We start from the raw sequence: 15,934 nt of genomic DNA, 5'->3' as shown, positions 1-15,934 counted from the left end.
GCGTGTGTGTGCGCGTGTGTGTGTGTGTGTGTGTCTGTGTGGCTCTGAATGGCTTTTGTGGAAGTAAACGCCAACTCCCAGAGCGCTTCGCGGCATAACCGGAAGTACGTAATCATTGTGTTGGCCCCCTCAGCTGTCAGACTTTGGCCACCCTAAAAAGTGCAGGGTTTTTTTTTTTTTTGTGTGTGTTGTTAGCAAACTTACTCGAAGTGTGGAGCCCGTACTACCTTCAACCCGAACCGTGCATCTGCTTGCTAATCGCCCGCTGAACGCTCGCCTTAGCAGCCGGAGGCGTTCGGAGCGCGCACAAACGAGGCATTTTTATTTCATTTTTTGCTTTCATCGCCGCTGCTAGTTTTTTTCCCCCTTTCTCTGCACGGGCAGCCTGCGATCCTGAGCGGGTGTACGGGTTCGATGCGGGGAGGGAGGGAGTAGAAAAAGGCAGAAAGTCTTTGTGCTTCCCTTCCCCCTCATCAAAGCATAGGGGAAATGTCTCTGTCCAAAGGAGGTATGTGTGTTTTGGTTTTTTTTTTTAACCCCCCCACAACACTCACTCATGCTACTTTCTCCCTTAGGAATGCATATATATGTATGTGTGTGCGGAAGTCGTTTTTGTAAGCTAGCCACCTTTTCACAAATGAAAGCACGCCAGGTGGAAAGCTTTGCACGGTGCAAAAGAAAAAACGGCAAGAAGACCCTAGTCAGCATGCCTGGTTGACTTTGTGTTATGCAAAGAGTGTGGGTTCGGAAGCTAGCCCCCCCGCTGTTGACATGCTAAATAACATTTGCAGCTAGCATTGTGGCTAGGTTCTCTACTCGCGTCTCTATTGTCTTCACATTGTAAATTGTGAATCGTGATTTCTCGGAGTGGAAAAAAATAAACGTCTGAACTTGAAATAAACGGGAAGGAGTTATTAATTTTAGTTAAAAAAAAAAGAAGATAGGTATATAGAATGGCGACTACAGGTGTTCGTATTTTTGTCGTCGTGACGTATGACTCATTGGTTGTGATTGATGGCTCCAGTACGTCAAAGAACGGTTAGCCTCGCCTTCGTGTATTTTTACACGAATATTCTCTATTGTTATGTTTTTTTTAAAAAAGTAATGCGGAATGTTAGTGTGTACAACTTGGAAAAAATGGACATCGGAAAAATAAAATAAAGGTGCTTCCTCTGCGAGACACACGCGCGCACACACACACGCGCGCGTGCACAGGATGATGATGTCGTCAATTTACATTTCAAGTTCACCGCTTGTGCTGTTACACAATCATTCTAGCGTTACCATGGTGGGGGAGTACACATACTATGGCTCCCTTTGGCCTACCAAGGCATGTTTTGACTTGTGCTGCGACTCTATGTTGACAGTCGGCTGGATGTAAGCAGCTAGCTGCTGCACAGGTTCTCTGCTATGATGATGATGATGATGAATACAGTTGACCCTCTGCGAATAGTAGCCGCCTCTCCCAAAATGTTTGTAATAAGCTGTATTACTAGTTTAAGCAATAAATGTACCTCATACCATGATCCCCACATACTTTAATATCATGTTATACTCATCTTACAACACTACACATTAAACTAAATGGCTTGACCCCTCCCCAACATACAAAGAAATATGCTTGATCAACAAATTGTAGTTTAACAGAATGACAAAGCATCGTGAACGCAGATGATAATTTGCAGATGTGTCAAACTGTCGAAGTGTAGTGCCAGTATTGGCTCGGAGGACTTATTCAATGTCACATGTTCTTTGCCTTAAGTATTGGTGACTGGGATCGGCAGCCTCCACAATAACCGATACTTAAAAATAAGGCCGGTATCGGCCCACTACTGGTATCGGTATATACCCATCTCTAGTTAATGGAAACCTATTCTGCATTATTCACTGAACATTGAGTGAATAATCTTAACTGTTTTGTGCTCATGAAGCACCCTAAAATGCCACAAGATCATGGCAAAAGATCTGCCTTGGTGCCAGGGAATGACGTTAAAGTGACACAGACTGACTGAGAGACGATTCAAAACATTCGCGTGGGGACTCACGTCAATAACTGTTTTTTTTCTCCACTATTTTGGCCAGGGCTCTGTCCCGATCCCGCTCGAATAGTACTTCCTCGACATAAGTTACTACTTTCCTTCAGAGCTTTGGCGCCATCTTGTGATTAGGTGAATTTGTGAATAGTGAGCTGCGAATAGTAGTAAGCTCTGTAATTACAATGTCACGTTGGTAACATCATGTTAGCGGAAGAGTAGCTTGCGTTGGCCACCACCCGATAGTAAGCCGGCTTCGTAGCAAGCAGCAGCTTGATGGAAGATTCAAGGCCCAACAGACAAATAAGGCTCCTTTTGGGGTTGTACATGGCAAAAGCTGGTTGGTAAACGTCTCAAGACGACAGAGAGAAAGAAGACTGATTTTTTTTATTCGGAGTTGTGGAAATTGACAGATAAGATATCCTTGTCCCACACTGGGGAAATTTACAGTCTAGAGCAGCAAATTTGGGGGGTAGAAAGAAGAAAAAAAGATGATCAAATGTTAATGGCTATCTGCTCAACAGAAGGGACAGTAAGTTGTTTGATTGAGATATGTGTTGAAAAATCTGGAGAATCTGTCACTGAGTCAGAAAATGTAGTATAATGCATGTAGGAAAGTAGTAATAGGTATTTGTACAGTTATTGCCATTTGGTGAACCCGGCATATGAGTTTTTCGACATATGAGCAGTCGCTTAGATGAAAAGTTCTTCAGAAAAGAGGCTTCAAGCTGTTTGTTTATTTATTAGAAGTTTACTCTCAAACATAACATAACACAGTGAGAATTTACATATTATGCCTTTAAAACAATCACATACATTTGCCTTACACGGAAGTCCACTAGCTAACACGCAATTTGAAACATCATCAATGTTGCTGTATTTATAACTCTTTCAGCAATGGACATTTGAACACAAACTATGCAGCAACACATGTAGACAGATAATATAACCATACTCACAGGCTTTTATTGTTTTTTTGTCCTCTGCGTTTCAGTTGGTAAATATGATTTCAGGAATGTTTTGAGTCCAGAGCGTGATCAAAGAATGCATGAATGGAATTTGTAAATCAAGGCACGACTGTATTTTATTCTTATTTTTTGGTAGCTAGCATGTGGCTGGTATTGCTGTGGCATGTTTGGACACTTTGGGTTCTCCCCCAGCAGCACACTTGACAGGGCGTGTGGAAGATTATCAGCACATGAGTCATCCAGCGTGGATGTGTACAAACCCACTGCGAGAAAAGCTTCCTGACAGCGATCTGCCACACGGGCCTTTGGCACTTTGAACTCAGAGCAATCCAGAAATTCTTCTTTGGTCCAACGTCGCTATCACGCCTCCCTGGGTGTTTTCCGTTCGCCGGCCTCAACAAAGACATTTGACCCCCTGTGTTACTTCTTTAATCGTTTAACCGTGAAGGATTATTAGTCCAAACAAAAAAGATAGTGTGTTTCCGGTAACAAGAAATTTCAGCATAGGGTCGGTAGGTCGGGCAAAGTTTTTTTTTTTTTTTAATCTCCCCCCCCCCCCATCAAAAATTTAAACAAAATAAACATAAAACAAGAAGACATTGAATCCGTGGCTCCCGCCACCTATTTAGTTATCTCCCCACTCCGGACTCGGGGGTCCGGGGCGCGCCACTGCCTCCGCCGTCCTCCTCCGCCCTCGGTTTTTACTCGGCCTGTGGTGTTCATCAAATAGTTCGCTGAATTTTTGGGATACATCAATGGATGCTATTTTCTTAACATTGCGGTGCGAGCATGCGACTGTAACACAGAAAACACGGTTTAAACTGTCGTCGGAGATCACGGCCGCCGCCATGTTTCAATGTTGTTGACAGACGACAGGGCAAACGACGCACGCGCTCAACGTGAATATCGGGAGAGTTTGCACCGATATAAACCCTCTACACAAAAATGTAAAGGGTTGTTTGAAAAAAATGCTGACTGTAAAGTTTTTTTTTTGCCGTAGAAATTCTCGGTCGGTCGGGTTACCGGAAACACACTACTTTTTTTCTACGCCTTAGGGATACATTGAAAGGAAAACATTTAGAGAAAAACATATTTACAAGAAAAGAAATCGTAATACTTTGAAAATAAGGTTGTTATGTGGATAGAAATAAGTTGGAATACTGCAAGAATCAAGCTGTACTTTTTCAAGAAGTTGAAGCCTTACAAGAATTACTATGTGGGCTGAAACATTTAAAAAAAACAATGACAGTAAAGTTGAGAGGTTGTGTTAAACATAAATGAAAGCAGAATACAATTATTTGCAAATCATGGTCTACCTATATTTAATTGAGTACACTACAAAGACGAGATATTTCATGTTCAAATTGATCAACTTCATTGTTTTTCGCAAATACACGTTCCCAATTTTATAACTGCAACATGTTCCGAAAAAGCTGGGACTGTATCACATTTACCACCGTGTTAAATCACCTTTTCTTTTAACAACAGTTTGGGAAGTGAGGACACTAATTGTTGAAGCTTTGTAGGTAGAATTCTTTGTCATTCTTGCTTGATGAGCAGCTTCAGCTGTTCGACAATCTTGGGTGTTCGTTGTCATATTTTACGCTTCATGATGCGCCACACATTTTCATTGGAAGACGCGTTTGGACTGCAGGCGGGCCAGTCGAGTACCCACACTCTTTTATTACAAAGCTACGCTGTTGTAACACCTGCAGAATGTGGTTTGTCATTGTCTTAAGCATAAAAAAGACGTAGTTGGATGGCAGTATATGTCTCTCCAAAAAACAATCTTTCAGCAGGAATGGTACCTCGACAGATGTGTACGTTAGCCATGCCATTGGCACTAAGTCAAGTCAAGTCAACTTTTTTGTCAAATATGCTCTATGTGCAACATACAGCACCAATGAAATTTCTTTCCCCTCAACCACCGTGTAACCCCAGGAGAGAGATCCCCATACCATCACAGATGCTGGCTTTTGAACTTTGCCTCCATAACGACGTAACCCAAATTTGTATTTGTGTGTGATCGCGCTGTAGTCTACCGGTATAGATTAGGACTCGTTTTCCAAAATTGTGACTTCATTCTTTGCAAGGTAACATTTCTCATAAAATAACCTAGTCCACATTTTTTTATGACTTTATTCTTGCAAACTGATGACTTTCACAAGCTCTTTTAAGACTAAAACTTTGTTAGCAAAAGGTTAGAAATAATTCTTCAAATACGACTGGAGTTGGACGACATTTTTGTGACGTGACTAGAAATATTTTCTTCGAAATAAAGATTAAAATTTAATGTAGCCACAAGTGACACTCAGCAACTCAACGTACAGACTGCTTAAACGGAGCTAACAGCCAAAACACTTTCATTCGGCGATGAACATGTCATTCACCAGTCCAGGCCCCGCCTTTTCAAGTCACATGCATTCAAAATCACAGAAACTACAGTGCACAATGTGAAGATGGCGATGCCAAAAATACATGTCATGTACCTCATATACATATGTAATATTATTGTTTAGTAATGTGAAACATTTATGGACTTCAATATAGTGTACACTGATGGTGACACCTATTTTGGGGGGTATGGGGGGGAATTGAATGTTGTCGTTTTCCATCCATCAACTGTGGAATCAGCGTTCTCTGCGGTCTGGCGCCGCCCCAGTGGTAACTCTTAGCAATGTGCTAAGCGCACGCACAATGACATCATAGCACCCCGAAAAAGTACCTCCGACAGTTGCCACCTTTTTGGGCGGGTGTCCCGCTGCGTGCGCACGCATACGTGCTATGTGACCATCCCGCTAGTCTTTGCATCACAGGCAGCATTTGTTGGGTGAAATTATTATGTGCGCTTGCACTATAACCTTTTGCAAAGAGAGAAAATGGTGCTGGCCTCAGAATACGGTGACGAAATAAGTACAAGTGTCCTTGATGTTGCAGCACGTGAGGTCATGCTTTTATGTGCAGATTCAGTCTGCATTCCCCAGCATTTTTGCAACGGCATTCAAAAGGCCCCCAAAACCTTTGCTATGCACCCCCCCGCATTGCTATTTTTTTGGTCTTTCTAGCTAAAGGCCGACATATTTGTCAGGTCATTGCAAGCCGTTGGGTGCTCTTACTTCATCGTGCACAGAGGAAGCACAGTCTATTTTTAACAGTGCACTCGGCGAGGACGCGGTCGCCCTATTTTTGGCTTGCAGCTCAAATCTGCCTGGCGTTTGGCTGCAGAATCTCTGAAATATTTGTAAAACTTGTCTTACTCTCCCCCTGCTCCCATTTGATCCAGCCAGTGGAGGTTTTAGTGGATCACACTTCCTCTTGACTGCTATGGCGTGACTCACTAACAGGTTGCGAGAGCCACTCTCAACTGTCCGGCTGCCTTTTTCTTTGCTGCAACTGTCGCAGAGCGTTGAATGAAACCAGCTCGGCTGAGTAATTCCACACCCGTAGAGTAAAAGTCATTATCCAGTGGCAAGGTCAAGAAAGAGCCACAAGTGTGGAAAGAACCAGCGTCGGTGTCGAGAAGTTGTTCTTCCTGTGCAAGTTGTGTCATTCTGTTAAAGGGAAGTCCCATCGTATGCTAGTCAAAAACGTGTTTATGAATGAACGCTTGTCCCGGCCCAAACGCATTAAGCCCCTCGCGGGGATTTTGTTGCCCAGTTTATTGCATCGCACACAGACTGTAAATCATGCTCAGCACCCCGATAAAGGAAAGATGCGTTGACGGCGTATCAGGAAGATGGATTGATTTCACCTTCTAACCCCCCCCCCTCCCCCTGCCCCACCCCGCTCCTCTTTCTGCATTTGGGCCATCATACTTGGGTCTGTTACTCATTAGTACGCCCTTCTCCCGTTGCAGGTCCTCCGCTTGTTGTTCATCTAATCTCCAGTTAGATAACACGTCGTTGCTGGAATTTCTGTTACAAAATCATAGTACACCTCTGATAAGATCAGTTTTTTTTTTCTTTTCCCTTTTCCTAAACTCACTGATCGTGATTGGCTCACCAAAATCCTCATTGTTTAAAGCCTATTTCTAACTATAGTCAGGACGTATTCATGTATTTATTTATATCATATATTTTATTTCTGATTGAATTTTTTTTAATACACATTTCTGCAATGGACACATTTTGATTTCGGTTTTTCTCCGTTGTGAAGTTAAACAGATACCAGAGGACAAATAATTCAAAGCAGTCAAATTCTACCTGTAATCCATATTGTTGTCGGTGTCAAGGGAACAAAAATAACCGTTTCTCAGCCAGTTAGAAGAAAAGAATAAATTACCTGAACACCTCACGCCAGAAGATAATTGGTTCAGGAGTATCTTTTAGAGACTTTGGGCCTTTGCTGACTTTGATCAAAAGGGAGGAAAAATGCTCAAGCTGGGCCTGATTGTTGGTATGGGCACGCCCCACTTAAGGGAATGTGCATAGAAACCAGTTAGTCGATTCGTCGTTGACAATTCAATCCGCCATGTGGAATTGATTTCCAATGTTAAATGTTCTGGAAAGCGTTTTGTTGTGAAAGCGCTATGTCAATAAAGATGTATTGTATAATGACTGTGCATGAGTAGTGTACTACTTTGTTGCCTCCAGTAGAGGCGCTGTTGCTTCATTCACAACGAATGGGCAGTCGTAAAGTGTCGCAGAGACAATGGAAACACACTAATGCGCAAGCTAGGTCAGTCGTCTGTGATGTGACTTTTGTTTTTCAAAACCTTTTGTTGAATGGAAATAACGTCAAGTCATGCACTTACTGCATTTTGAGACCGAATCAAGAGAGCCTCTTCTTTTGCGTTGCAAATAAAGGCTTGTCTTGTTTCTCAGGGAAGAAGAAGAACCCCGGGCTGAAGCTGGCCAGAGAAGTCTTTGCGCAGCCCCCGCCAGCAGTAGCAGCGTATGAATATCTCTCTATCTTATCTATATCTGTATGTCAGTCAACGATCAATATTCTTCCAGAGTGCCAGATCCAGATGTTTTTTTCCTTGCATTTTCTGAGCCATGAATGCACCCAGTTCTATGTCACTGAAAACCTACACCATAATTATGAATACACATTAATTTTAAATGAATATGGCTCTGATTTGGATGAAAAACCTGTTGTGAATTTTGCCGTTCAGCGTCTTGTTAAGAGAACAGCATGTCGTGCAGTAAGTATTAAAGCTGGATGTGTGCATTCAAACGTTTAGGTCAAATTAAGTTGACCAGCAAAGAATCTCGTGCATTTTAGTTGCATCCTGAAATCTCACCTGAAGCCGAATGTTACTTTTTTATGAGCTGTGTAGATTCCTCGATTTATGCATTTAAATTGGCTTGCAAAATCAAAACAATGAGGACATTAGCTTCAACAGTAATACTAAAGTGACGCGTCAATGAGCTAAAAAGACAGCGCTGCTCATGCATGCCTCATTTCAATGAAATTCCTCCTCGCAGGCCCCCTCGAGATCTCGACTCTAAAGCGTGCGTCACAATCGGAGACCAGGTAAAAAAAAAAACTTTCAGATTTACTGGTGCCGTTTTCACCCAACTGAATGCATGTGAATATGATGTCCGTCCAGAATTTTGTGGTGAAGGCGGATGACTTGGAGCAGATCGCCGAGCTGGGCAGGGGAGCGTATGGCGTTGTGTACAAGATGCGACATGTGCCCAGCGGCGTGATCATGGCTGTCAAGGTGGGTTAGGTTGTCTCGGGTCCAACTTGAAACGTTGCGCTCGGACTGAATTGTGAGCTGATGACCGTGGCGTGACTTCTCCTCGACAGAGGATTCGAGCCACCGTCAACACACTGGAGCAGAAGAGGCTCCTGATGGACTTGGACATCTCCATGCGGACGGTGGACTGCTTCTACACCGTCACCTTTTACGGCGCCCTTTTCAGAGAGGTCAGTCTTTTGCGGGTTACTTCTGCGTCATCAGGTGTTAAACCAGCCCCCCCCCCCCCTTTCTCAGGGCGACGTATGGATCTGCATGGAGTTGATGGACACCTCGTTGGATAAGTTCTACAAGAAGGTCATTGAGAAAGGCAAGACCATACCCGAGGACATCCTGGGCAAGATCACCGTAGCTGTACGTAATCGTCTTCGGCTTGTATCATGACGACCACACCGTTTCAGATTCACAAAAGTCGCATCATGAAATAATGCGAGCCGCTGCGTAAGAATATGGCGACATGCGTGGTTATCGCTGTACTTTCCGCTTTTCATTCGATCGTTTCAGATTTATGACCTAAAAGTGTTTCTCATACCTGTAATCAGGACTTAATTAGGGTGTTAGCGTGGTTAGTCATGGACTATGGCACGTCCCGAGTTATCGCAGAGGAGTTGCAGCTGAGCGAGTCATTTGAATCAGTCAGGATGTTTTTTTCACGATCAGCGGGAGGTCAGTCCAAATTTTCTGAAAAACATTTGGTTTTGGTCAAAACTAAAAACATGACGGCGGAGTTTTTGATATAATGACAGAAATACTGTTGTCCTAACCAGGGCTGACACACGAGGCTTTGTTTTTCTAAGCCGATGCTGACATTTGGCAGAAACAAATTCGGATTAACGAGTAATTGGCCGATTAATTAAAAAGAAAAATACAATGAAAAAAACAAAAATACAAGAATTTATGAGAATTAGGATTTGTTTTGATTTGATTGTCAGGTCCACAGAACGATAACGATCAACTGATTCAACTGATATATTTTTCATGAAACAAAAAGTTGATTTTTGAGATTTCTCTGTAGTAAGTAATGAGGCCATTGTTTTTGTGCAACTTTTGTAAATGGTTAGCGTATAAAGGTAAGAGCAGTCTGCAAACAGGATTTTTGTCCATGTTTGAGGGACCATAATCGGCCAGGCCCCAGTCGTAACAGTGGTTTTATTAAAAATACAGATCCAGACAATTATAGGATAGTATATTTGTTTTGATGATGATTAAGTTGTGTTTGATGTAAATTTCATTTTGGGGAAAAAGAAAAAGCTCTAATTTGAAAGACAGCGTTAAAGGCCACATGTTAAGACAAAAAAAAAATCACATGTATTTATTGTGGTCCTTTGATGTAGGTGTCGCTTAAAACTTTGTTGTTGAATTCTTTTGTCCTGTGTCATAGTAATGTGATTTCCTGTAATGTTTAATTCTCGTCCTAACTTCCTCCCCAGATTGTAAAGGCATTAGAGCACCTGCACAGCAACCTGTCAGTCATCCACAGAGGTCAGTGCAGAAAAGAGAGTTCCAATTTTCACCTTGTCGCCACTTGTTGTTTACTCTTCGTCTTCTTCCCCTCACGCCCTTCTCCGAATGTCTGTCGATCGTCCAGATGTGAAGCCCTCCAATGTTCTCATCAACACTCAGGGCCAAGTGAAAATGTGCGACTTTGGCATCAGTGGCCACCTGGTGGACTCGGTGGCCAAGACTATGGACGCCGGCTGCAAGCCCTACATGGCGGTGAGTGGCCATCGAACTTAAATGCTGCATTTAGTCTCTTTTTTTTTTTTTTTTAAATGTGTTTGCATTTGACTTGCTTTATTTGTTTTTCCAGCCTGAACGCATTAACCCGGACCTCAACCAGAAAGGCTACAGTGTCAAGTCGGACATCTGGAGTCTCGGTATCACGATGGTGAGGCTACTGCAAGTGCCAACCACAATTAAAAAAAATGTATATATATATTTTAAATGAATAACTTGCTGGCTCATAGTGGCCATGAAAAGTACATAATCCCATTTCTGATGCTGGAATATCCCATGTTTTTATTTTGGGAAACCATCCGTAGATTATGGCTGTCACAATTTCCATTCATTCACATTGATTATTTCATTAGTAGAGGTTCTTCAAGAATATATTATGGGGGAAAAGGGCCCACTAGTATACCAGAATTTTGTGTTTAATTGGAAGTACTTTAAATGGTGTCAGGCGTACTGTATTCCCACTCCAATTTAATACAAGTTTGAATGACATTCTAAAGCCACATATAAGAGGGTGTGAACAGCGGTGTGTAGACTCTTATATCCACTGTACAGTATGTCCAATATGTGGTGCGTTTGCCACTCTAGATTGAGTTGGCCATCCTGAAGTTCCCGTACGAATCCTGGGGTACGCCCTTCCAGCAGCTCAAGCAGGTGGTGGATGAGCCCTCTCCTCAGCTGCCTGCCGACCGCTTCTCGCCAGACTTTGTAGACTTCATCTCCAAGTGGTGAGCCTCACTTCCCTCAAAGGGTTTTATCCTCCTCTTCCTCCTGGCTCATTCATGGACAATGACCGGAGATGTCACCTTCATACCACTGACTGTATTTGCACGAATGATTTTTATGCTTTATTCATTGAGAGATTTAAAAAAAAAAATGTATTCGTAACCGTGGAAAAATCCACACCTTTTTTTCCCCCCATTTGTTAGGTGGCAGTAAAGAAAATTTGATATATGTCCACTCGGGGGCAGTGTTTTCCACCTTTCTGATTTAAGGCCTCTCATGTGTTTTTACAGTTTAGGAAAGGAGCCCAATAAAAGACCAGCCTATACAGAATTAATGGTAAGTACCTTTATATAAATTAATGCAATGGTTTATTTTTAAGGGGCCGAATTAAAAGCAACCTTGCATTCTTTTATTTCTAGTCAAATATTTCAAAATGCAAGACTTTATTTTCCCACTTTTAAAAAGTGTAAACAACATATATATTTCTATAACGTACACTAAACGTCAAATTGTATTCCCCCCACATTCTAAAAACATGCAGTTCAGTGAAGTTTAAATTCTCCTCCGGTATAAATGCGGTCAAGGATGTCGACATGTGCTGCGATAGGCTCTAGCTAACTCATGACCCTAATGAGGACAAGCGCTATAGAGTATGGATAGCATCATTATTAGCGAGAAAAAAAAAACGTAATAAATATATGCAAATGTTGTTCGGAAACATCAATTCATCATGCCTTTCCGGCGGAAAGGTCAGATGGCATAACATTTTCCACTGTTTAATCTTACAAGGTGCTGGGATGCCATTCGAATGAAAAATAATCTCCGTCGCTAAATGTATGATAATCTGAGGTTGTGTAATAAGTGTGTTTAAGAGTTCGAAGGTACTTCTTTTTGAGGGCGTGAACAGTCATTGCTTATCACCCACGAGGAGATCAACTCGTTTTTAAGTTTGAACACGTTTCCCGTGTTGTCACGGAGGCTTTATATGCCAACCGCAAGATAACATGCCACCCAAATGTTACACAATATTCAGTGACTTAAGAAAATGAAATATTGAGAGAGAAAAAAACCTGCAGTATGCCCCTCGTGAGGATAAGCCGATCGGGTAATGGATGGATGGATGAAAACTGAGAAAAACTTAAGAAACCTGCTGTAAAAACAAATTGAAACTGACTGAATTTACAAAAGTCCAGACAAAATAAAAACAAACTCTAATGAAAAATGCAAGCCTACTATATTCTTCCCCTACTGCCGCCCACCTTATAGCGAACACGGAAATGTTCTGTGCATAGACTGCGGTATGACTTTAATACTACATTAGCATAGGGACGTTTGATAGACGACTCCTTCCGCCTTCGATACAAATTTGGGTTACGTCAACCGCCGCAGGAATTCTGAGTTACAATTACCGCTGTTGTAAGGTTGCATGAACCCAGTTGTCTTACAATGACATAAAACGGCAGTCGTTTAATATTCCTCACTAAGCCCCTCGCCTCTCCTCTTTTCGACGCAGAAACATCCATTTTTCACCCTGCATGACTCCAAAGACACAGACGTGGCCAGTTTTGTCAAGGTCATCCTGGACGACTGATGGGTAGGGGAGGGGCCTCTCAGTCCCGACTAGGTCCAACCTCCAGCTACATTTATTTTTTATTTTATTTTTTTGGTTTTGTTTTTAAAGTGAAAATGTCAAAATAAAAAGAATAGCCCCCCGGGCCCCAGCTACTGGAATGACAGACTCTCATGCAGCCGCACTCAGCAGGGCACCGCCTGACGACTGACAGCAGCACTGGAGCAGGAGAGCGCTTCTCAAAGTAACTGGAGAGGTTTGACTCAAACTAATATGAACGTGTTTTTTGTTTTGGTTTTTTGTTTTGTTGTTTTTAGTCTACCCCTTTTACAGAGCCAGCCATTTTTCTTTGATTCAATTTTCAATAATTTCAACCTTTCGTCTTTTCTCGGAAGCGACAGTATATTTACATTATCGACGTCTCTTCATACTGTATATCGTCAACGCGTGTGTGAATTTTACTCGGATCGTATCGTATCACCGCATCAAAGGTAACGCAGACGAGGGAGGCGTTATCTCTTGGCGGGGCCGTCTGAGCTCGCCCTGGCCCGCTGTTGCTATGGATACCACCTGGATGTATTCTGTGATCCACATAATCGAGCTCTCACCTGCTCCTGTGTGCCAGAAAATTGTGTCTGGGTGGATCCTGTGTTTTTTTTTTTTAATATTCTGACCCTCATTTATGATTTTATTTTGGGTTGCATTTAAAGAAGAAAAGTTTTTATTGTTGTTGTTGTTGTCATTTGTAGTCAACCCTCCCCTGCTTAGTTTTCCTCATTTCTGGAGTCTTTCCATACAAGGCACTGGACAGGTGTGACAAAGAAGCGCGACTGAGAAATGCACGCTCATAACTGCTTACGCATAGTGTGGTGCAACATCTTGCTGATATTCTGCAATACTTTTGTACACTTCTCCAAGTCTGTGCTCCTTTTTTCTGACTTTTGTAACTGTACGCGACACCAAAGTCTGAAAAGGAAGCACAAAGTGAGAGGGGTGCCGAGTAATGGCAGCCATGTTCTTGGCAAAAGTCTGAAAGAGAAGCCCAAACTGAAAGCTTGATGATATGTCTTTACACAAAACTCAGTGAAAAACTATAACGAGATTTGTGGAGATTTAGTGGACTACAAAAAACTGAAAATGATACACGGTGATTGCTTTTTGCATACCACTGCATTCAGTGTCCTTTTTTCTCAGGCTTTTGCATGACACACTGCAGCCACCAGTTATTGACAGCATTGTGCGTTGCAAGAGCCCGAAAAAGAAGCACATGGTAAGTGTAATGAAGCTACACAAAGAAAGCGGAATATAGAGTGAGCGCTTGATAGTAGTGTGCTATGCAAAATCCAGAAAAAGAAGCCCAAAGTACCATCATGGCCTATGCAATTGGCTAACTGGCACTGTATTTTGGACCATGGCTGCCTCAGTCTCCTTTCTTTGTTGTCACACACCAATGTTTGCTTTGCTTCTTCCAGAGACCTTCTCATGCCTTACACATACACACACATTATGTTAGGGGGAATAATTTATATGTTGAAGATGTAAATACTGTCTCCTCTCTCCTTTTTTTTTTATTTTAATTTGACACTGTCAGTGACCCTGATAGTGCAGCTGAGTGACAGAGTGGTTGGTAGTTTGTTTTAATGCAGTGAGACACGCATATACAGTACACACACACACACGCACACACACACAAACACACGCATAGATATCTTCTCGCCGGGCCAGCTGACTGGCCTATTTTGGATGTGCTGCTCAGGTTTCTGCGCTCTTTCCTTGAGAGCTGGGCCCGCGACTATGCAGAGTCACGCATCAGGAGGGGCTATGTGGTCTCCCCACTGCCACCCACAAGTGTTCACAGACTGTGATCTTATCAGGAGTGATGCTCTGGTTTACACTGTAGTGCCACCTCCATCTACACCATACAAAAGAAAGTCAAGAGTATTTATGAGAATAAGGGAACATTAGCAACACCGCAAACAAGCTGCTGTTTATTTTTCTCCTCCTTTAAATAAAAAGAGAGAATGATGGAGTCCTTGGACGGCCCTTCCCTTGACGTGTCAGTGACTTTTTTTTTTAACACGGATTATGAGAATGGAACACTTGCTCTACCTCTTACTCCTTCACTCTATTTGCCACCTCTTCATTTGGTGGGACTGACAAACTTGAACTGTGGAAAGACAAAAAAAAGACAAATAAAGGCTTTATTGTTCAGTATGTGGATGTTTTCATTGAATTCAGGTGTGTGTTGAATTATGATAAATAGGTGACATTTTTCTTTTGCAGTTAAGCAATGTTCTCCACGTTTTTGTTTAATTTCTGTTGCTAATTGTTGGGGGTTTGTTAGCATTAAGACATAATCATCAGAATTCTGAAATAAAATCATGAAATACAATTTTGACTGTGGTGAATGTTCGTTTCACCTTTTCCATTGAACTAATGAAATGACATTTTTTCATGAAGTAGTTTTTAAATGTATTCACTCGTGCTTGAATGTATTCTCTCATGAAAACATTTACAAATTATTAGGTGACTTGTGAATCACCAAAAAAAATCAATAGTTGCATAACTTCTGTTTCTGAAAGCCGCTTCACATCTGTGTTGCATGGAGTCCCCGGACTCTTGTGAACTACTAAAGGATTTCTACATGCTGTCACAAACAATGGAAATCAGTCAGGTTTCTCACAAAGAGCAGCATTGGAGAAAATAGATGTTGATTGCTGATAGCATGTCTTCAAGCTTTTGTCTTGTGGACCCGCTGAGACAGCCTTGGCCACCCCATGGCCTTCCAAGAATAAAACTCAATCCGCCACTGGTTGTAGACACAAATACACCAAGCACACAATTCTCAAAAAGAAACAAATACTTTATTTACACTCCACACAATTATTCACATTTCGGGACTATGTCCACATTGTGATAAAGTAGCAGTATGATGTTATTTGGATTTGGGTGTTACCCATATTTGATACTTATATTGAATGTGTGTAAAGGTTGGTTGTTTTCTATCTAATTGGGGTATATTTCACTGCTTGGTTGTGAAGGCTTTTTTGAGCCTACTATAATTATTATTCTTTTTATTTGCCTGAAAAATCATATAACTATTGATAAAATGCCCGTCTTCGTCAACCAACATAACGTCACTTATTGATCATGTGACTCAAGAAACGCGGGAGATTGTATTATGCAAACCCGGAAG

General features: G+C 42.0%; 1 protein-coding gene across 1 annotated transcript; it reads left to right on the top strand.

Moving 5' to 3' along the window:
* Window positions 1–112: 112 nt before the first annotated feature.
* Window positions 113–14,952, top strand: LOC109532551 (dual specificity mitogen-activated protein kinase kinase 6-like). Its single transcript, XM_019897424.1, has 12 exons — window positions 113–508; window positions 7,825–7,894; window positions 8,431–8,479; window positions 8,556–8,669; window positions 8,759–8,878; window positions 8,946–9,062; window positions 10,139–10,190; window positions 10,297–10,424; window positions 10,519–10,596; window positions 11,031–11,170; window positions 11,459–11,504; window positions 12,682–14,952. The coding sequence occupies exons 1-12, from the start codon at window positions 490–492 to the stop codon at window positions 12,757–12,759; spliced, it is 1,011 nt and encodes a 336-aa protein (XP_019752983.1). The 5' UTR covers window positions 113–489; the 3' UTR covers window positions 12,760–14,952.
* Window positions 14,953–15,934: the final 982 nt, after the last annotated feature.

Source organism: Hippocampus comes, unplaced genomic scaffold (assembly GCF_001891065.2).
Source record: "Hippocampus comes isolate QL1 unplaced genomic scaffold, H_comes_QL1_v1.1 scaffold238, whole genome shotgun sequence".
NCBI lineage: Eukaryota > Metazoa > Chordata > Actinopteri > Syngnathiformes > Syngnathidae > Hippocampus > Hippocampus comes.
This window is presented reverse-complemented; position numbering and strand designations above follow the sequence as displayed.

Coding starts and splice junctions, on each gene's coding strand:
- LOC109532551 (XM_019897424.1), top strand. Junction 10,191..10,296: donor CCTGTCAGTCATCCACAGAG/GTCAGTGCAGAA, acceptor TCGATCGTCCAG/ATGTGAAGCCCTCCAATGTT. Junction 11,505..12,681: donor CAGCCTATACAGAATTAATG/GTAAGTACCTTT, acceptor TTTTCGACGCAG/AAACATCCATTTTTCACCCT.